Below are 23024 nucleotides of genomic sequence, written 5' to 3'. Positions count from 1 at the left end.
CTATTTTTAATATTAAAATTATGAAAAAGTGGTTTGAATGATTCAATGATTTACTCATAAATACTTCATTTGTTTCATTACGGGATTATTCTGCGTGTTTGAACAAATCTCTTGAATCAATGATTCAGTGATAAATAACATTGTCGCCACCTAGTGGAGAAACAATGCAATCGACAAACATTATTTGAAGCACCAATTACTTTCAAATGCCGGAATTTGCTCTATTTTGATCGCAACCATAGACCGCAACCATGTGGTTGAAAAGACTTGTTTGTGAACTGTTTCTTACCTAAACATGATAATTGCTCTTTGTGTCAGCAGCAGCACAAACACAGATTTGAATGTTCCGGTATGACTTTTTTAAAGGTTTAATAGACACGGGTGAATCGTTGTCATTTAGAAATGAGATCGCGTGGGTGTTTGAATCGAGATTGCGATCTTTTAATGATTAATTGGCAGCTCTATTTCAGTGTTTTCTTTTTAATGGTTTTCTATGGGAAACGATTTAATGTGAAACTTTGCGCATTGCATTTATATTCTAGGTTCATCTGCTTGCCTGTACAACGTATGCATCATCAGTAAGGTGTGTACTGAATTTCGCCTTTTAATGTCAGCGTTTTACTACATTAATGCAAACCGCGTAAAAATAACTGGCGGTCAGCGGAGCAAAGCCTAGTTTTGCCCTCCAGGTGGGCGTTGGGTGTGAGGTCATGTGAAAACTATCAGTAAGTCATCTTTATAAAGGCAGCATCAATTCACACGCTGTACATTTAAGAGTTCAGGACATCACTGTCCTGATAGATGAGCTTTAGCACGGCTCCGTATAACGTTACGACTCTAATCCGGTTGGGATTTGTGTCGGATCACTTCGGTTTGATGTTTATTCCTGTGTAAATCCCACCCACTGAAGTCCTGTGAACTCTAATGGCAAATCTCTGCTGTTTTACAAGTCATATTAGCATAAGATGATGATCATTTCCAGTTAGAGTATTAAGATCTGTGTTTGCTAAGCTAACCCTCGAGACTCGAGCATTGATATTGATGATGCATTTTAATTCTTTCCCCCATGAGTGTTTTCAGGAAGCGCCTGGTTATTGAAATCAGTGTTTGTTTGTTTAGGAGAAATGGATATTCATGAATGTGGGTCTCTGAGGGTTTAAGCACAAATTGTTCCGTTTCCTCAAGTTTATTTGCTTTGCTCTGAAAAAGCAGAGCGAATGTAATGCCCCACTGAGAGTGTGTCTTTGTAGCCTTTGCTCAGTTTCTTGTCTTTAAGGAACATTGATTCTCCGTCAATCACTGAAACGCAGAGGAAAGCAGCAGTGACGCACAGACGACCACAGTTCATGTTAGATATCTCTCATTCATCTGATCGATTCAAGAAACTGTGCTGTTCGTGCGCTGGTGCTTATGATTCATGATGCAGCAGGAAACCGACCGTAGGGGACTCAAAAACTAACTTTTTTAATTGGTACAGCATCTTAAGCAAGCATGGCATGAAGTGCAACACAACAGCCAAAGTCTGTCTGTTTGTGCATGTAAACCAGCAATTAAAACCAGGTCTGATATTTTCTGAAAATTAGTGTTTCTGGCCAGGGTGTTATGGGGTCGCTAGTGTGTTGTGAATGGTTGTAATGTGGTTGTTAGTGTGTTGTGGTTGGTTGCCAGGGTGTTATGTGGTCGTTAGGGTTTTGTGAATGCTTGTTATGTGGTTATTGGGGTGTTGTGGTTGGTGGCCAGGGTGTTATGGGGTCGCTAGTGTGTTGTGAATGGTTGTAATGTGGTTGTTAGTGTGTTGTGGTTGGTTGCCAGGGTGTTATGTGGTCGTTAGGGTGTTGTGAATTAGGGCTGAACGATTAATCGAAATCCTATTGAATCGCAAAGGCTGCGATTTTTAATGAAACAAATATATGCACAGGGCCAGTAGTAAAGGCTGCTCATCTCTGCAAGCGCTGTGAGTTTATAACGTGCATCTGATTAAGCAACACACTTCTTTCAACGCGGAAGTAAGCCTATGGGCGAGACTTCTGGTTCATTAGCCGCTATAGGTAAATAATGAGAAGAATAACAACGTACTGTAAAACTGTAATAACAACGTACTGTGTGTTCATAATTAAGATAAAACGTTAAAATAATATGGTAAGACACACCAATTTTCAATATCAAGCATACGTTTCTAGCTGCTTTTAATTCAGTCACAGCGATAGCTAGATACCTTTGCCCATATTAGGGATTTCCTGGAACGTCATGAGTTCTATTACTTCTGTGATGCATTTGTGGAGTTTCTGCGCAAGGGCGCCCTCTGGCGTCCAGTATAAATGAAACAGACATTTTATGTGTTTAGCACTCAGTCCTATAAATAGGCCATAAATAGGAAAAATAATACTTCTCTCTAAAGAAAAACATATGATAATCCATGTTTTTCTCCAGTGTATAGAAGTGTACAGGAATTTTTTTTTTCTTTTTTTCTTTCCCCACAGTGGATGTATAAAAGGCTCATATTTCATGTTAAAGACATGGAATCCATTTTTTATTTTTACATACCTCCTGATAAAAATTAAGAAATTACTGTCAGATTTTTATCATAACAGTTTCGTATGATGTACAGTTATAGGCCTGTATGTTAACAAGTAACCTTGCAGTTTTCTGTAAAACAATTGTTTTCTGTAAAATAAAATTAGTATTGTTATTATCTTATCATTAATTTTTATCTAATTATTATACTGTTATTTTTTTATTAATTTGTTTTAAAAAAACAATTTTTCACATTTAAATCGCAATTTTAAACAGAAAAATCGCAATTAGATTTTTTTCCCCAAATCGTGCAGCCCTATTGTGAATGGTTGTAATGTGGTTGTTGGGGTATTGTGGGTGGTTGGGAATTTAATTTCAACTTAAATATACCACAACCTAAACTTGCCTCAAACTTTAGCTCTGTAACGGTTCCTTCAGTTAATGCAGATCTAGCTTATAAAGCACAGTCACTCATCTCATGAATATTCAGCAGTGTGAATGATAGGCTCCTCCCACTGCAGGGCCGTCAGTGTTTGTGTATATCCTCATATGATTCGTGTGAAGGGCCGCAGGTGTCTGTTCACCTCTCTCTGCCAACAAACACCAGACTTACTGAACTAAAGATATTAGCTCTTACCTTTGCCACCTTCATACACAGCCACTTCTCACCATCCAATTAATTCACTACATGAAACTACATTTTTCTTGAACAGTCTTTTTCTCATTGAACATCTCGTTGCATGCTGAAATGCATGAGTTGAACTCTGTTGTTCTTGCATGTAAACAGCAGCTCCTGCATTTCTGGAACGAGTTACAGAGAAAAATAGATCTTCAGCGCCACCTTCTGCTCATTTATAAAAGATACTTTTGCTTCCACAGGTTGGGCTTCATCCATGAAACACGCATCACGGTTTCCACAAAAATATCGGGCAGCACAACTGTTTTCAACATTGATAATCAGAAATGTTTCTTGAGCAGCAAATCAGCATATTAGAATGATTTCTGAAGATCATGTGACACTGAAGACTGGAGTAATGATGCTGAAAATACAGCTGTGCATAACAGCAATAAATTACATTTTTGAAATTTTAATATTTTACATTACTGTTTTTACTATATTCTTTTTATCAAATAAATGTAGCTTTGGTGAGCAGAAGAGACTTAAAAATCATGTTTCCAAACGTTTGATCAACTTTTATTTTATTTTTCATTCATTTATTCATTCTAGTACCTCTACATTTTTTCATCAGCTAGTAATGGCTCTTCATGAGTATAATCACTATAAAAGGATTTTTTTGAAAGAAAACAATTTCCTTTTCCAGTAATCACATACGACTGAAAACGTGCAAGTTCTTTGCAAATCCTGATTCATGAATTACCCACAACCGCTCCAGTTTTTTCTCTGACTGATTTGGGTTGTTTTTCGTTGTTTTCTCAGAGGACGTCTTGGCGAAGGACGCAGGAGAATGTGCAATATGTTTGGAGGAGCTGGTGCAGGGAGACACCATCGCACGCCTGCCCTGCCTCTGCATCTATCACAAAGGGTAAAGCTGCTCGTGTGTGTGTGTGTGTGTGTCTGTGTGTGTGTGTGTGTGTGTGTGTGTGTCAGTCAGTCAGACGTGAGTCTGTTCTATTACAGTAATTCTGCTTTTCCTCTAGCTGTATTGATGAGTGGTTTGAAGTGAACCGATCGTGTCCTGAACATCCTTCAGATTAACAGCGCCTCGCGCACCTTTACACAGGTAACACACATTCACAAACCTGAAGCATGAGAATTCATATGTGACCCTGGACCACAAAACCAGTCAATTTTTCAAAATTAAGATTTATATAACATCTGAAAGCTGAATAAATAAGCTTTCCATTGATGTATGGTTTGTTAGGATAGGACAATATTTGGCCGAGATACAACTATTTGAAAATCTGGAATCTGAGGGAGCAAAAAAATCTAAATATTGAGAAAATCATCTTTAAAGTTGTCCAAATGAAGTTCTTAGCAATGCATATTACTAATCAAAAATGAAGTTTTGATATATTTACGGTAGGAAATTTACAAAATATGTTCATGAAACTTGATCTTTACTTAATATCCTCATGATTTTTGGCATAAAAAAAATGGATAATTTTGACCCATACAATGTATTGTTGGCTATTGCTACAAATATACCCCAGCGACTTAAGACTGGTTTTGTGCTCCAGGGTCACATATGCATATATTAGTGACTTATTACAGATCTAATACACTTTTGTGGCATTTAAATGCATGTGTTTTTAAATCTTTTTTTTTAAATAAACGGCCTGGGTCTTTTTGTAAATCCTCAGCACACGTTAAATAACTTGTTAGTATAATGTCTCATAGAGGTTAAATGCATTGCAGATGCTGTTGTTTTATATCATGGTAATATTACATTTCATGATATTACACTTTTGAAAAAAAAAAATGGTACTACACAAATTAGGGATACTCATTTCGGTTAATTTTCCTGACCAACAACTGCTGCTCGTTATCCGAACATTAACCGTTAACTGATAAAATTAGAATAATAAATTAGTATTTAAAAAAAAAAAAGAATGGACAAGCATCTGTGATGATACATTAAAAATACAAACAAATATTATATTTTAATGTGATTCAGAGCAACAACAAAACCTGGATTCACACATCCTCAAATTATCACGCACCAGCAGCGCTTCTGAGAACAGAGAAACAGAATAAAATAATATAAATAAAAAAAGAATAAAATAAATAGGCCTATAGCTATATCAAATAAATAATTAACAAATTAAGATGACAAAACTAAAACACACACTGAATCCTGTTATGTGCTTCGAAGAACGGCATAGTCGTTTTCCCGTCAGACATTAAAATATATAGCAGGCCTGCCTCAGTGTATGTGTCTTTTTATTTTATTTTTGTAAGTAACATGTCGACATACGGATAGACTGGAGTGCTGCCTGCTAACTGTTAGACCCACAGCAAAAACACCATCACAAAAATCCCGTCTATTTACAGTTCGGGACTATTCATCCACTGGTCATATGTTTCTATTCACGGCGTGTTTGCAGCAGCGTTGAGCAATACAGCCAATCACAGACACATCTGTTGACTTCACGAACGCAATCCACTCTCCACCCAAAATGCTAATGTTCTGTGAAGTTCTACATGTTCGCGAATTCTCTTTATTAAAACATAGAAAGTGTAGACATGATGTAAATAAGAGATTAAAGGGATAGTTCACCCAAAAATGAAAACACTGTCATTAATTACTCACCCTCATGTCGTTTCAAACCCGTAAGACCTTCGTTCATCTTCGGAACACAAATTAAGATATTTTTGATGGAATCTGAGAGCTGTCTGACCCTCCTATAGACAGCAACGCAACTGAAATGTTCCCAAGTCCAGAAACGTAGCAAGGAGATCGGTAGGAGAGGGGTTCAACCGTAATTTTACGAAGCTACGAGAATACTTTTTGTGTGCAAAAGAAAAAAAAAAAAACTTTATTCAACAATTCGTCTCCTCCGCATCACCCTGTAGCGCCATTTTGGAAAATATCCGCTGGACGATTTAAAAAAAAAAACAAAAAAAAAAAACAGAACAAACCTCATTGGTTTACTCGTGCATCAAGTGTGCTTCCATGTACCATTTCTAATGTGCTCTATGTATTTGAATCAATCAGTAATTACTTAGAAATAAAATCCTAAATTAAATCTGTTCAACATGTAAAATGATTGTGTCTCATCAGAAAACTTGGATTACCAACTCAATTCATTTAAATTACATTTGCAATGTCTTTATGAATGTTGAAGCGCCAACATTTTAGTGTAATGGGCCTTCAATGGAGGGACAGAATTCTGTAAGGTTTCATTAAAACCTTATTTTCATTTTTGTTTCAAAGTTAAATGACAGGGTTTTGTAAGACATGAGAGCGAGTACCTAGGGATGCTCATTTTGGTTAATTTTCCTGACCGACAACTGCTGCTCATTATCCAAACATTAACCGTTAACTGATAAAATTAGAATAATAAATTAGTATTAAATAAAAATAATGGACAAGCGTCTGTGATGATACATTAAAAATACAAATATTTTATTTTAACGTGCAAACAGCAGCATACAGAGCAAACGCAAAACCTGAAATCACACATTCTCAAATTATCACACACAAGCAGCACTTCTGAGAAAAGAGAAAAACAGAATAAAATAATAGATAAAAAAAGAATAAAAGAAATAGGCCTACACTAAAGCTATATGAAATAAATAATTAACAAATTAAGATGACAAAACTAAAACACACACTGAATCCTGTTATGTGCTTCGAAGAACGGCATAGTCGTTTTCCCGTCAGACATTAAAATATATAGCAGGCCTGCCTCAGTGTATGTGTCTTTTTATTTTATTTTTGTAAGTAACATGTCGACATACGGATAGACTGGAGTGCTGCCTGCTAACTGTTAGACCCACAGCAAAAACACCATCACAAAAATCCCGTCTATTTACAGTTCGGGACTATTCATCCACTGGTCATATGTTTCTATTCACGGCGTGTTTGCAGCAGCGTTGAGCAATACAGCCAATCACAGACACATCTGTTGACTTCACGAACGCAATCCACTCTCCACCCAAAATGCTAATGTTCTGTGAAGTTCTACATGTTCGCGAATTCTCTTTATTAAAACATAGAAAGTGTAGACATGATGTAAATAAGAGATTAAAGGGATAGTTCACCCAAAAATGAAAACACTGTCATTAATTAACTGCTGCTCGTTATCCGAACATTAACCGTTAACTGATAAAATTAGAATAATAAATTAGTATTTAAAAAAAAAAAAGAATGGACAAGCATCTGTGATGATACATTAAAAATACAAACAAATATTATATTTTAATGTGATTCAGAGCAACAACAAAACCTGGATTCACACATCCTCAAATTATCACGCACCAGCAGCGCTTCTGAGAACAGAGAAACAGAATAAAATAATATAAATAAAAAAAGAATAAAATAAATAGGCCTATAGCTATATCAAATAAATAATTAACAAATTAAGATGACAAAACTAAAACACACACTGAATCCTGTTATGTGCTTCGAAGAACGGCATAGTCGTTTTCCCGTCAGACATTAAAATATATAGCAGGCCTGCCTCAGTGTATGTGTCTTTTTATTTTATTTTTGTAAGTAACATGTCGACATACGGATAGACTGGAGTGCTGCCTGCTAACTGTTAGACCCACAGCAAAAACACCATCACAAAAATCCCGTCTATTTACAGTTCGGGACTATTCCCGGCGTGACGCAGCTGACACAGAACAGCATACGATGTTTACGCCCAGCGGATATTTTCCAAAATGGCGCTACAGGGTGATGCGGAGGAGACGAATTGTTGATTAAAGTAGTTTTTTTTTTCTTCCTTTTGTGCACAAAGTATTCTCGTAGCTTCGTAAAATTACGGTTGAACCACTGATGTCACATGGATTATTTTGCCGATCTCCTTGCAACGTTTCTGGACTTGGGAACATTTCAGTTGTGTTGCTGTCTATAGGAGGGTCAGACAGCTCTCAGATTCCATCAAAAATATCTTAATTTGTGTTCCGAAGATGAACGAAGGTCTTACGGGTTTGAAACGACATGAGGGTGAGTAATTAATGACAGTGTTTTCATTTTTGGGTGAACTATCCCTTTAGAGACTGTTTTCATGGACTGGAGCAGATTCTAGTCTTTGACAGTCAGAGAAGAGCACAAAACTAATGAGTCAGTCCACTACATAAGAGAAGGGTCTGGCTGCAGACTTGCACTTGCACTCTCAGACTTGCACTCTCAGACACTTGCGCTTCCGCAATTGACATCACTTGCAGTCGTTTTTATTTTTTAAATTAATGACAGAATTTTCAGTTTTGGGTGAACTAACCCTTTAATTATGCAGTGTAAAGCTTCTTTGATTATTTTTAATGAACTTTGTGAGATGGCGATGATCTACAGTAAGATGAGTGACAGATTTCCAGTGATTATAAGGGGTGTGCTCATTGCGCACTATAGGCTATAATCCATTCAGAATTTACATACATTCACTCACGGATTCACTCTCTGATAACATTTATCAAATATTGCCACTTGCTATTGTGTTGCATATACTACATCAGTTAACTAGGCTAAGTGAAGGTGAAGCAGGTGCTTGCTCAGTGTCGGCACGCGCCCGCAAGTAAACAAATACTGTATGTATAGCATTATTTTTTATGATAGTATTAATCGGTTAAAATTCTTACTTTCGGTTAACGGTTAAACGGTCACTATGAGCATCCCTAACACAAATAAAAGGTACTTCATTTACTTTTTATTTGATAATGATTCATAAACGAATGTGTGAAATCTGTGTAAAAACAGCTTCACATTTTGAAAAATACATTAGATTTCAAAACTAAAGACTCAAACTCTTTATCTAAAACAGTTTCACATTGGCTGTTATTTTGAGGCAAGAAATCACAGGTGAATAGGGTAAAAAATTAACTAACAGATTTCACCATACTTCACCAGTTGGTTTTTTGTATTACACATTTTCTGAAATGTTATGTTTAAATACGCAAATGAAGCATTATCTATTTAAATATGCACTAATTTGCATATATTTCCAGAACATAAATCTGAACATTGGATAAAGGAGAGTTCAAAATTCGTTTTGTTTTTTGTTGAAATATTGAAGGTTTTCCCAGAAGGGATTTTGGATTTCTTTTTATCACTCCATAAATCAGAAAATACTGTCAACAGACAGAAAAAAAACACGTTTTTAGGAGTAAAATGTTGTATAAATCGGTGTGAATAAATCTGAACAAACCTCTCAGTAAAAACCTTCAGGATATAGATAGGAAAAAAACTGTACAGTTTGGTGAATGTAAGTGATACTGAAACAGAAACTCACAACTTTTAAAGATAAGTAATTGAAATCTACAGACACAAATAGATAAAGTGCAATAAAATAAACACTTAAATGTGTATTTTGAATGTTTTCTTTCCACTAGCCTAAAACAACACATTATGGAAAGCCAAATGGCTCAAAATCTCAAAACTGACCAGTGCATGTTAATCAGTGTTTCTGGCCGTAGCGTCTCTCAGTAAATCCTGCTGACGCTCTTTAATCGCTGCGTTGTGTTTCATGTCTCCAGCCTCCTGGTCGTGAGAAGCGCCGCAATGTGAATTCTCTTCCTCTTCATAGACACTGTGACTTCGGTCTCGCCAAACGCCCCTCTCTTCTCGTAGCACGGCCCTCCCTAGTCGCCATCCCTAAACCCTAGCGTGCCAAAACTCATTCAGGGAAACTCTTTCCACATCACAGTCCAACAGAAACCCCAGCGGCGGTCGAGAGCTTCTACTCCAGCGCACCATTGTCCAATCAGGAATGGTGAAGAAGGCGGGTCTTGGGAAGTTCATTTCATTGGCGTCTCTGATTGGGTCAGCTAACTGTGTGGATAATTATCGGACGATCGCGGTGGATTGTTCTCTGGTAAATGGGACTGTGTCTCTCAGTGCCTTAATTTTCAGATCCCACGGGCCGAAGCGGCGGCTGCGTTTCGATGGACTCTGAGAAAGACGCCTGGATGTGACGGGACGGTGAGCCCTGATTCGGGTCGGCCCTGAGCCATACTGACAAGTGCCCTGTCTTTCGTAACAGTGACACAGCCATTTTTTTCTCTCTCTTTCTTCCCGGATGGAGGAATGACCCATGCATCTGGAGTCTGGTAGCAATATCTGTGCTAACGGATCAAGATTCACTGTAGCCTGTCACATGACGTCAAGATCATTTATGCAAGTGCATCTTGTTTTAATTGTGTTGACAAATCTGGGCCTTAATTCAACACATGACTGACTTCTGTGTGTCTTTATGTAGGGCGAATCTCATCAGAACATCTCAAAATCAGAAGAAAAAAATACTAAATGATATTTTGCATAAAGAAAACTACGTTTTTGGGGGGAAATTAATATAATGCAATTATTTTTATTGAAATCTGGCTGTACAACAAATGCTCCCATGATGAGTAAATACATATCAATTGAATAAATTAATGATATTCAGTGTACTGCTTATAATTTATGCTGAATTTATTTAAAATAATTACATTATATTAATTTATATAAATATACTATATAAATTGAATGGCTGTACAACAAATACTACCATGATGAATAAATACATTACAATTTAAATAAATAATACCTACAATTTTAGTCCTTCAATATAAGTATTTATGCACTATGATATTAATTGTACTGCTCTTAAATGCTGATTTAAATTTTAAAAATCATTGTATTCCAGTAATAAAAATCATCACTGAGAATAATAAAAAATGTAAAGCTCAAAAGTAAAATTTCATTTAAATCGGCATAATTTAATGGCAGTACAAATACTACTGTGACGAATAAGCATATTACAATTTAAATAATAAATATTTACAATTTAAATCAATTGTTTAGGATTGAGATTTCCCCCTTCAGTACAAGTATTTATACACCACGATTCATGATATTTATTGTACTGCTATTAATTTATGCTGATTTTTTATTTTTTTAAATCATCACTGAGAATAAATAATAAAAAGAAAACTCAAAAATACTACTATGATAAATACATTACTATTTGAATAATGTCATTTTCGATATATATATATATATATATATAATTTTGATTTATTGAAAATGTCAAATAAAAAATAAGTAAACAATGTTAATTTCTTAAGGATCCTAAAATGCACTACTTCTTCTTTATGCAAAATATAATTTTAATAATTTCTTTTGATTTTGTGATTGGCAGGTTTTGTGAGATTCACCCTTCAGCGTTTTCTGGAAGCTGTAGAGTCATGTGACGTCATTTAGGGCTCCTTCATGTTTAAAAACATTGTACATGCATCAAGAGACAAACATATGATGACGTCCAAATGATTCTCATATTTCACCTTAAATCAAGGAAATTAATTCTCAGGATTATTAAGATTTGTCACATACTTTCATGACAATAACACACATTCTTCTCGCCCCTTTGATAGAATTTATACATCATTGTAGTATCTGTTGTACTCTTAATTTATGCTGATTTAAATTTTAAAAACCATTGTATTCCAGTCATAAACACTGAAAATAATATTTAAAAAAGGAAAACTCAAAAGCAAAATGTGCCCGATTGTTGTGAAAATAATGTCACAAATCTTAATGCTCCTAAAAAGATTTTTCTTCATGTAAAATAGAATTTTTTTTTTGGTATTTGTGATGAAATGTGATTCAGGCGAATAATTCTCTCTGCGTTTGTCTTAAATTCACGTGTAGCTGCTGGAACAAGGTTTGATTCTCTTACGATCTTTGGGATTTTATCACCAGTTTCTCAATCTGTTTAATGTAAATCATAGAGTCAGAACGGCATGCGTGTGTGATTGATATCATAAACACTCTGGGTCACATTTCAGCTGCTTTTCTCAAGATCCACATTATTTTTTGGAGAAAGGTGGTCCTTCTCCAGTAGGGCTTGAGGCTTCACACGGACACGCTGCTAACTAGTTTTTTAAAGTTACTAATCACAGATTCGACAAGGATTTTTTTTTGGTTAGAGATTTACACTCATTCCCAGTCTCAAGTAAAGCCTTATGTGTTTGAGTTTATCTGAAGGCTTAGTTTTGGTCAGCTGTGTTGAATTATACCTGTGGACTAGTCAGAAGCTAATTTGGAGTATTACCGTAGTTGACCTGGCATATCAAAGGTGCCATAATAGCTTTAAAATGCTGCTAATCATGTATGTTGATGGCGATGAGAAGCGCTTCATTACAGCAGGTTTTCTGGTCACATGAGAGAAGATATGAGAAGATATTCCACATGTTGCATGGGAAAAACACCACTATTTTAAAAAAGCCTTATCAGATATTAGATCATTTGCAAAACTTCTTTTACGAGATATCGTTTAGGTAAATAATAAATCCATGTTTTGCTGCTTTGTGCAAACTTCTGTTTCCAGCAGATCTGAGCCTGATGCATCCAACCGGATCAGTGATTGTCAATCAAAGCTTTTGATGAACAAGACTGAGTGTCATTTCTGTTTGTTTGTTTAATTTGCTACCAAACTCCATCAGGTAACGATCTGTCTGATCTAGTTCCATCCTTACAGCAGTCGAGAGGAACTTAACAACTAGTTACGCAAGTTAACTTCCTGAAGAGACGCAAACGAAGCAAACAGGAACTTGTATGTGTTGGATCTCAATGTGAAAGGTTAACAGTGGCTACCAGGATGATCAAAGTTTTTTTTTTTTATGATTTAGAGATATTATAACATTCCATATGTGTAAAAAAAAACTGTACAGAGATGATGAGATTAAAAAAGCTAAATCTTTTGAAGCGCAGATCTTTACATGCTTGTCTGGATGTCCTTCTATCTGCATGTGTGAGATATTTAATTGCAATGTTTTTAATCATCTTTAGTACAGTGACTGAGAGCGTGAAATAATTTCTCAAATTGATAAAAGCACCATTATAAGTGTTCGAGTGTCGCTTTTTTCAGAGCAAAATACATATGTAAAATATATTTAAAAATCCTGATAACACGAAGCTTTTATGTATAATGCATTATAAGCACATTCATAATGTGCATTGTAATGTATTATATGTTTTTGTAAATAATTATAATTTTTATATAATAATTACCATTCCTTGGTTGTTTGTTGTGCATTTTAATGCATTTTACTTTCTAAAGGTGTAACAATGAACAAAAAGTATTGTAATTCTGCTTGTAATGCATTATAAGGTGCATTACAAGGCATAATTAATGCATTAAAAATAGTGATGCACCGATAGCACTTTTTCCAGAACGAGTCTACTTTCATTTTTGGTACTTGCCGATACCATACCTGTATTTTCATTGCATTTGTATTTTTTAAAAACATTGGGTGGAAAAAACTAAATATTTTCAGCTATACAGACGTGAATATTGAATGTTTAACATAATATATTTTGACATATGTCTTTTTATTTTATTATTATATATATATATATATATATACGTGTGTGTGTGTGTGTGTGTGTGTATATATATATATATATATATATAAATTATTGACTATTACATGATTACGTTAAAATGATGATTGACACTGATTCGATTAGAATTATAATATTGTACATCTCTCACAACATAACTATCATAAATAAATAAATATCTCGCTTCAAGCACTGATTGATTGATCGATCGATCAATTGATTCAAATGATATTAGATATTTAATTATGCATGCTCATTTCATTTTTTACATTTAAGTTATTGTCATTTAATTATTCCTTACAGTTACATCTTCAAAAACACTAATAATTTAATTGAACTGTTAATTGTAATCACTATAATTATAATCAATATCAAAATGAATATCCTTTTTCTCAGACTGTACTATATATTTTTGTAATGCCTAGATTCAGTTTTAAAGCATTTAAAGCTATCTATCTATCTATCTATAGATAGATAGCTTTAAAGGCTTTTAAACTGAATCTAGGCATTACAAAATTATATTGTACATTGTACACACACACATATATATATATATATACACACACACACATACATTAGCACTTGCATATTATTGCTCTCTTTTTGGTTTTGATTGCTTCTGTTGTCATCATTTGTAAGTTGCATTGGATAGAAGTGTCTGCTAAATGTAAATGCAATGTAAATGTTAACATTATATTAATTACATGTACTTTGTAGACATCCTTAATGTCTAATAACTCCATTCTGCTCTCTGTTGTTCTGTTGACGGTGTTTCTTTATCTGAACACAGCTCTGTTCACACGCTTTTGGTATCGGAGCATTTTAAAGCACGAGTACTGGAGCGCAGTATCAGTATTGGCATCAGTGCATCCCTAAAAAGGCTTTAAGTAAAGTATTACCAAAGAGTATCATCCAACTACGTTTGTTCTGGCTTCAGTGTGAAACTCGCGTCAGAGCCACGGTGCTTCTGTTACTGAAGTAAACCAATGTCTGTGGCATGACACCAGCTTCCTTCTTTTCTCACAGATTCTTTTCTCAAATCATGTGTTTTATTGGTTCTTCTCAGTGGAAGCGAAGCCTCTTGTCGCCCTCATAGAGTCCTTCTTCTTCTTCAGAAACCCGGTTTCCTTTAATACTGTGAACGAACCAGAAAATGTGGAAATGTGTGAAACTGGAAACCCTGATCTGCTCACGTAAGGTTAGTTAAGAGGGGAAACTAGGGCGGTCCTAAATCCTAGTGAGCTACCTTGTAATGTGACATCTCATTAGTGAGTGAACTGTAAAAATCTGCATAGGCAACAATACTCAACTTAATAGATTTCAATTGAGTTTGAAAGTTAATGTGATGAAATACATTGCACACATCAATACTGGGTAAAATCATTGATTTGTATTGTAGTATATTGAGCCATTTTATCACTACTTTTCATTTACATTTCTCTCACTTCAACCACCATCTTTGGTGGAGCTTGTCGCGATGAAGTATGAGATTGCCTTCATTGCAAAAAATAATGCAATGCTTTAACATCTGGCTAAACTGAGGTGTCTTGAAGGCAGAATAATCTTTAATTACAGATTTTATGCCATTAAAATGATGCAAACTCTAGTTTTTGGATCAAATAGCATATCTTACTTGACTTCCTTCAGTGTAGTGTTGTTAATCAGGCCTTCAGACATCTGTTTGGCTCCATTAATGGTCAACTCGTTTTCTATTAGCTTATAGAGAGTTGAATGGATTATTCAGTCTGTCAGAGCTAATATATTGTGCATACAGAGCTGAAGTGCATTTTTTGGCATATACTGTTGTTGATCAAAATAGAAATTATATCCTGATCTAATAGTTAATAAATTACCATGCATTATGAACATTAATGTATGTTTAGATGTGTCGTTTCACGCATTTTGCATCTGCCGCAGACATGCATTGAACTTTCTGAGTGATGTTTGAGTATTTCCTTTAATGTCCACAGGCTACAATGTATTTTCATGCAATTTTTGTCAAGCAAAGCATGTGAGATTCAGCAAAAATAGTATTTGCATAATTGCATTTGCACTTTGTGAATGCTGTAAACTTTTAAATCACACCCCAAAATGAGCATGCAACATTACTGTGCATTACTGAAATAATGAGGTATATTCGGTCTGACACTGCAGCATCAGAGATTTTGTTCTGTATCAACCTGAAAAATAAGCACATTAAATAAGAATACATCTGGGAATGATAATTGGAAGGTTTTATTTTTTCATATGCATGAAAAAATAGGGCATCCAGTCGTACCAGAAGATGTGAAGGCTTGTGTTTTCCTTCAGTGCTTTTGCCAGACTTCTTCCACTGTGAGACGTAATGCCATTGGCAGAGAGACTAAACAGCAATGCAATAATCAATTGCTCAGATCGCTCGTTCTTTATCTGACAGCTGAAGTCCTCAGAATGGAGACAGGAGAGTCACTTGATGATGCAAGATTTGCCTGAGGTTGGTCAGGCTTGGGTGATTCTTCAGAGCCTCCGCAAAACGCATCTGCGCCCTCGTCACCGATGGTGTTTCCCCACATTCTGCAGCCAATTAATTTAATGTCACCAAACCTTTACTACATAGTTTACATAGTTTTGAATCATTTCTGTAAAACTCAGTTTTAAAAACATGAATTCCAAAGATATAAATGCATAAAGAGAGGCATCATTTTAAAGGTATGGTCTAATTATTCCAGTGCATATTCTTACCCTAATCAAAGATAGATTTGCTCTTGTGAATTGCATTGGCCAGGTATTTCCCACCCACACCTGTGATGTTGTTGCAGCCAAGCCTATGGGAAACAAACAAATTAATGATGAACCATGCATTCTACATACCCTGTGAGAATGTGTACGTTTACGAGTCGTTTTAAAGTGTGCCTCATCTGGAAAGCATTGCAATCAATTTTTAATCCCATCAATAAAACCATGCACACATCGGAGTAATGTTTTATAAGGTGCAGTCAAATCAAAACAAAGCAAGAACTTGCACACTTGCTAAATGCTCCAAAACAAATGTAATGACAAGATCATGTGGTTAAAAAGTCAAAACGTTGACCACATGGTCTGTCAGTAAACATTTTTTGGAGCAATGGATTTTTAATGGACCAAATCATGCAGAATGTCCTCACATGTTAGATAAAGGTTCTTCCATTGCCAACATACAAGAGATACCTACTTGACAACCTTCAAGTGTGGACATTCTTCAATAATCTTTGCTACTAGTTTGGCTCCAACGTCTGTGATGTAGTTTTTGTAAAGACTGTAAATGGAAAGGAAAGAGGGTAGAATGAGGTCTAAATAAAACCTGACAACATAAAGATGAGCGGATGAACTCACCCCAAGACCTTAATGATTTTGTGTCTGATGAGCTCCTCTGCCAGAACCTCAATACTGCAGTCCGTGAGCTGATTCACGCAAAATCTGAAAGGCAGAGCTGATTAGATTACTTAATAATTGTAGTCCGTTACTGATTCAAAATTACATGACAAAAATTGTGGTTACTAACGTAATCCATTACATTACACATTTTAAGTAATATAATCAGATTACTTTTAGTTTACTTCTGACCTAACTCATTTATCACATTGATTTAAATAGGATAATCTTGTACCATATTGATATAAAAATACAAAGAGAAAGAAAATGTAATGCATTAAACATTACGTCAATGTTTCCCAAATCTGGTGTTCGTTAAGGAACTGCAGGGGTTTGTGGGTTTAATGAAAAGCTAATAATCAAGTACATCATAAAAATGTAAAATAACAGAAACCGAAATAAAACACTTTTTATTTGTTTACCTGCATGGCATGTGACCACTAACCAGCGTCAGGAAAACGTGAACATGCAAATGTGATAATTGTTAGAATGTTAATTTTAAAACTCTTCAAGTAAATATATTAGGTGAAAGATGTTCAGACGACAAAAGTTTGAGAATCCCAGCATTACATGTAAATAAGAAGTGGCGTGAATTTGTGCATTTTAATATGTTTGAAAGACAAAAGCCTTCCAAAGACATAGTAATACATGGTTAAATAGCACAAAACAATCAATGTAATTATAGCCACCTGACTAGTGACTGTCCACAAAACTGGAAGACTTTCTGAATGTATATGAGCAGTAGCTATTTTAGAAATTAAAATCTAAAAGATGAAAAAGAAGAATTAGAAAGAAAGAATCAATAAGTTATGAATAATTTCTTGCTATTGTGGGAATAATATGTAATCAACAAAAAAGTAGCCTGACTAGTATGATTCAGAGTATTTTAAAATTTAATTTAATCTAAGTACACATTCTTAATTTTTTGGTTACACTTTATTTTAAGGTGTCCTTGTTACAGTGTAATTATACATTTAAGTACTGAGTAATATTAATTAACTACATGTACTTACTACATGGTTAGGGTTAGAATTAGGGTTTGGCTTAGATTTACTTGCATGTAATTATGCATAATTTATTGTTATTATAATAGTAAGTACATGTAACCTGTGTAACCAGGACACCTTAAAAGAAAGTGCTACCACAGTTACTACCCAGCTCTGCCGAAAGGTAGGAACTTCATTTGTTGTTCAGTCTGTTGGTAATTGCATTCAAACTGTATATGTTTTGGATAAAACCAAACCCTGCCTGGCTTTTCTTACCTTACTACCATAATTTTTGCTGAAAGATGGTCTCAGTTGCTTCCTATGATGGTGGAGGACAAAGTTCAAGGCGCTGCAATCGACCGAGTAAATGTTACAGAAGGCGATCTTAATGTAATCCGCCGATATGCCATTGGCCGTCATCTTGGCAACGTCCTCGCTGTTCATCTCAAATATGCACCGCAGCATCCACAAGAAATTTGGCATTGCATGCACCTTGTCGCCATCAATGTCTGTGGATGGATAACGAGGAAGGCCTTTAAGATGCATCTTCACGCTGTTGGACAGATAAGACTTGAGCATCTTGTGCTTTTCCTTCAATGGAAACGAGGAGGAACGAGATGCTCCAGGAGTGCCGCGTTGGGTTTGGACAAGAGGCCGCATAAGAATAAATTGGTGAACTGGAAGTTGGTTTGGATATGGTCTTTATCTCTAGGTCTCGACTTTCCCAGGGAAGGCAAGCAGGAGAGATGCGACGACCTCTTGTATTTCGCATTTTGAGAAGAAACTTAGAATAGATTCAGGAGTGATTTTGGAGTCCAGCACCAATGAAAACGCCGCTAAGAAGGCCTGGAGGATCTCGTGGAGAAACTCGAAGGTTGCAGAGCCTCCGCATCCATCGTAATGAGAAGCAGGCCTCAGAAACCCAAACTGAAGGTCTTCATCTTCTAATCTATATCACTTCCTCCATACTGAACACAAGTCCTTCCCGTTCGAGACCATGCAAGGCCAGTCGAGCAAGAGCCGAAAACTTCGGCTCACCAGCTTTAAAGGTCTCCGCTGGACACCTCGTACTCCGTTTTAAAAGTCCAGGACGTGCAATCGAGTGTCCAAGAAAGACCTCGGAAAGAAGCAAGAAGACGTTTGTGAGCGTAATGCAAGAATCCGGCAACTCCAAGTTGTCATACACTGAATGAAGGTGCTTGAAGCTCTTGAGGATGATCCAGCTGAACAATGGGATGGAGCAAAGACCGCAGAGGTGAGGATTGGCGTCTTGTTGATCGGTCACCATTGTCTTGTGTTCCTTCTCTGGGAAATGCAAAGCCGTGTATCTCTTCAGGTTTTCAGGTGAGAATCCCTTCAAATAGACTTTCTTCCGGATCACTCTGCTTTGGACTTCGGTGCCACTTCTTACAGTCAGAATCTTCCGGGAACCCTTGAGCAATTTTCCGCAAAGCAAGTTCACGAGAAGCAAACGTGGACGGGTCTTTTCTTCCGGAGAAACCGTTTCCGGAACGTTATCCAAATCAAAATCCGTTTGGATTTCATCGTATTCGTCGAAGGTGATGAAGATGGTCTCGGCCTGCGGGTTGAAGACTCCCTGGTCTCCCAGAAGCTCATCCAGACTCTGCAAGTATCCCAAACTCTCACCTCTATCGTTCAGGAGCTCCATCTGAGTGTCCGTGTAAAGATCCTCCAGCGGCGTCTCCTCGCTCTTCGAGTACGACGTGATGAACTGAGTGTCTCCTCCCAGCTCGTATCTGAGCTTCTCACAGTACTTGCTAACTGCAAAGATGCGAAAACATTAGTGCACCAAAACAACTGGCAGAATATTGTCATAAATATTCAAGTGCATAAATGTAGCGTCCTACAGTGTGACATGCCAATAATCTGACTAAAATATTTTGTTAAAATTATGAACATTGGTCTGGACTTTTCATTTCATGGTTTCTGTATTTGTAAAATGTTATTTGTTATTTTAAATTCAAATACTCACTGGGGTCTGTGTTAACCACTGGTATGACACTAATGGTGTGTACCGAATTTCTTCAAACCAAGGCGGCAGATCAATGTAAGCGTCATATGCTTCATGAAGAACGTGTACGAAATACGCTGAGCACTCCTCTCCTTTACTCTGAACCAGCTCCAGGATTTAGCGAACCTGCGTGTCCAAAAATGAGGTGAGTTGATTAATTGTGAAATATATTGTGGATATATATATATATACATTTAACAGGGTGTCTTTATTCTGAACCAGCTCAGAGTATATAACACGTATAACAGGGTGCCCGCACATTTTATGAAGGTAAATTTAAGACATTTTAAGACCAAGTAAAGACACTAAGAGTTGTGTTAGCAGCACAAACAAAGATTGAAAATACAACTTCCAAAAAATCTCCATTACTTTAATTCATTTTACAAAAAAAATTATAATAATGCCCCTAGAATATAGAAATAACTTTTACTGTAGCTTCTGATCACACTGCAAAACAATTTTCTTCTTCAGTATTTTTGTTTTGTATTCCAGTTAAATGTCTAAATACTTTTTAACCAAGATACATTTATTTGAGAAAACATAAAAAACCAACAAATATCTGCCAATGACCTCTTAAACTTAATTAAATTGGAAAAAAAGGTTTTCTGACCTCATTGGCATTTATTTGTTCTTGATAAGCATAAACTCATTTTGTTCAGTTTCTCAGAAAACAAAAGTAAACGTATCTTGATTTAAGGGTGTTTAGATATTTGTACTGGAAAACAAGATGGAAATACAGTGGAAGATATTCATTTTTAGCAATGCATGCAACACTCAATGCCATGACTATGAATTTAAGACTGTTCTGAATTAGGATCTTTTCTATGGCCTTTATTTGTGAAAGGGCAAATCAAGACCTTTCAAGGCTCGCAGAAACCCCATTTAAATAATTTTATCATGCATGTTAGAAATTCATACATACAGTATACTTTGAAGTTAGCTTATACAGGTATATACTGTAAGTTTGCATAACAAATATGAAGTTACTGAAGTAGCATGGTACAGTGATAATACTTCATATCAGTAACAGTGGAAGGCTACTTATGTATTATACTGATAGGCTCTCAGGTAAAAAAAAAAAAAAAAGTACACTTCCATAATGTACTTAAAGTGCTCTATTTTCACGCACTAATTTTGTATTTAATATACTAAAAATTATTCTTTAGTAGTACTTAAGATCAGCCAAGTGTACTCAACTGTGCTATTTTGGCACACCATGAATAACTAAAATGTGCTTTTGACATACTACCTCTGTATTTAAAAAATGTATTTAGTCACCACTTGTAGTACACTTGAACCCATCTTTCATACACTAGTACACTCAATTGTACTACAATTGGTGACTAAATACATTTTTTCATATTCATGGTGTCCCAAAATAGCACAGTTGAGTACACTTAAGTAGAAATGGGCCTACTAAAGGATAATTTTTAGTAGCCAATATTAAGTGCAAAATTAGTCCGCGAAAATAGAGCACTTTCAGTACATTATGGAAGTGTACTTTTTTTTAACCTGGGCTATATAATAGCCTGATATACCAAATGATTATCATATACAGTGATGTGGAGTAACTAGTTACATGTAACAGAATTACGTAATTTAATTATAAAATAAATGTAACTAATCAGTTACTGAGGAAAAAAGAACACGTTGATTTATTAGTCTATTAAAACTCAAAATTCATATCAGTATTCAACGTTTTATGTTAAAAACAAAACATTAGGCCTATTTATGCATCTGTAACTGCAGTTTAAATGCATCCATGTCTCCTCTGAGATACATTAAACTGTGTAAATACATCTAAATGCTATTTCAGATGCAGATTCCAGAAATGTTTTCTTATGTTGGAGTGAAAGACACTAAGTACCGGATGAAGTGCTTCTTATTCTTACCCAAAAATACAAAATGGAAGAAAGAGTTAAAACTGAACACAATCTTGCTACTCAAGCTGTGCATGAACATTTTTAATATATATTTATTTGCTTCTTTTCCATTTTGCATTTACTTGTACTTTTACTTTCAATACTTAAGTACGTTTAAGATTTAAAAAAAATACTTTTCATACTTAAGTACAATAAATATCACATACTTTAAGACTTTTACTCAAGTAATATTCTAAAGAGTGACTTCAACTTCTACCAAAGTCATTTTCTGGTGAGATATCTGTACTTTTACTTGAGTGTGGCTTTCAGGTACTTTATACACCACTGCATATACAGTAGATGTAATTGATTTCTTTCATAAATTGCAGTGACTGCTCTAAAATATGAGACACTAATGTTTCAGGAGTTTAGGACACATGCTTAGTTGATAACTGTTTTATTTCTTATTTGGGTTTATGTATATTTATTTTTTACGATTAACTGTTAGGTGCCAGTGTTTCCTGTCATAGCTATGCAAAGATTTGGTTTCAAAAACAGTATCATACCTAGTTATGGTTTTAAATCTGTTTTTGTCTCAGAGTAAAAAGAGGTGCTAAAGTGTGATTTTGTGGTGGCTGTGCTTTAAAATTAAATGATTATAATCAGTGTTGAGCTCTACTGTAAGGCTAACCCCGCATGGTGTAAATGTTTGAAAATGATTAACAGTTGAAAACATTCATTAGAAAAGTAATCAAATGTAATCAGTTACATTAATAAAGTAATTGAAATAGTTTCACTACTTGTTACATTTTAAATATAAAGGGTAACTTTTCCAAAGTAGCCTTTCCAACACTGTTCATGTTCACTCTTAAAAATAAAGGTGCTTCACGATGCCATAGAACAGTGAATCTCAACCTTTTGGTTGGTATCATTTTTGTCTTTGTGAGGACCAAATGCAGTCAAGTATAATTCAAGTTAGTTGACTTGTCCAGTATTTGGCCATATCAGCTATATTGGATTTTTCTTTCATGGGAACATGTCATGTCAAAATATACAAAATGTATACAAAAATTCATACTTTATACGGACCCCCTGGCCTTGCGTCAAGGACCACTAGGGGTCCACGGACCCCTGGTTGAGAAACACTGCCATAGAAGAAGCTTTTTGTCTGAATGGTTCCATAAAGAACCTTTAAAGGGATAGTTCACCCAAAAATGAAAATGTGATGTTTATC

The 23024-nt window shown here is 35.5% G+C and overlaps 2 protein-coding genes across 2 annotated transcripts in view; one reads left to right on the top strand and one right to left on the bottom strand.

The window, feature by feature from the left end:
• The window catches only part of znrf2b (zinc and ring finger 2b), a 64392-nt gene extending 53797 nt beyond the window's left edge, over window positions 1-10595 (top strand). The window contains exons 3-5 of the mRNA XM_016466897.1: window positions 3953-4058; window positions 4174-4256; window positions 9674-10595. Of these exons, the coding sequence (XP_016322383.1) occupies window positions 3953-4058; window positions 4174-4231 (164 nt within the window). The 3' untranslated portion in view covers window positions 4232-4256; window positions 9674-10595. The remainder of the gene's footprint in view (window positions 1-3952; window positions 4059-4173; window positions 4257-9673) is intronic.
• A 3987-nt stretch (window positions 10596-14582) lies between these two features.
• The window catches only part of LOC107673316 (nucleotide-binding oligomerization domain-containing protein 1), a 9414-nt gene continuing 972 nt past the window's right edge, over window positions 14583-23024 (bottom strand). Inside the window, 15 exon segments of the mRNA XM_074186955.1 lie at window positions 14583-14655; window positions 15154-15236; window positions 15640-15700; window positions 15799-15882; window positions 15989-16032; window positions 16034-16073; window positions 16232-16324; window positions 16711-16794; window positions 16872-16955; window positions 18213-18493; window positions 18496-18634; window positions 18636-18848; window positions 18850-19678; window positions 19890-19922; window positions 19925-20054. Of these exon segments, the coding sequence (XP_074043056.1) occupies window positions 14583-14655; window positions 15154-15236; window positions 15640-15700; window positions 15799-15882; window positions 15989-16032; window positions 16034-16073; window positions 16232-16324; window positions 16711-16794; window positions 16872-16955; window positions 18213-18493; window positions 18496-18634; window positions 18636-18848; window positions 18850-19678; window positions 19890-19922; window positions 19925-20054 (2271 nt within the window).

The sequence above is a fragment of the Sinocyclocheilus anshuiensis genome, unplaced genomic scaffold, assembly GCF_001515605.1.
Source record: "Sinocyclocheilus anshuiensis isolate Anshui unplaced genomic scaffold, SAMN03320099.WGS_v1.1 scaffold480, whole genome shotgun sequence".
Classification (NCBI taxonomy): Eukaryota; Metazoa; Chordata; class Actinopteri; order Cypriniformes; family Cyprinidae; genus Sinocyclocheilus; species Sinocyclocheilus anshuiensis.
The sequence above is the reverse complement of the archived record's forward strand: the minus strand, read 5'-3'. Positions and strand labels throughout refer to the sequence as shown.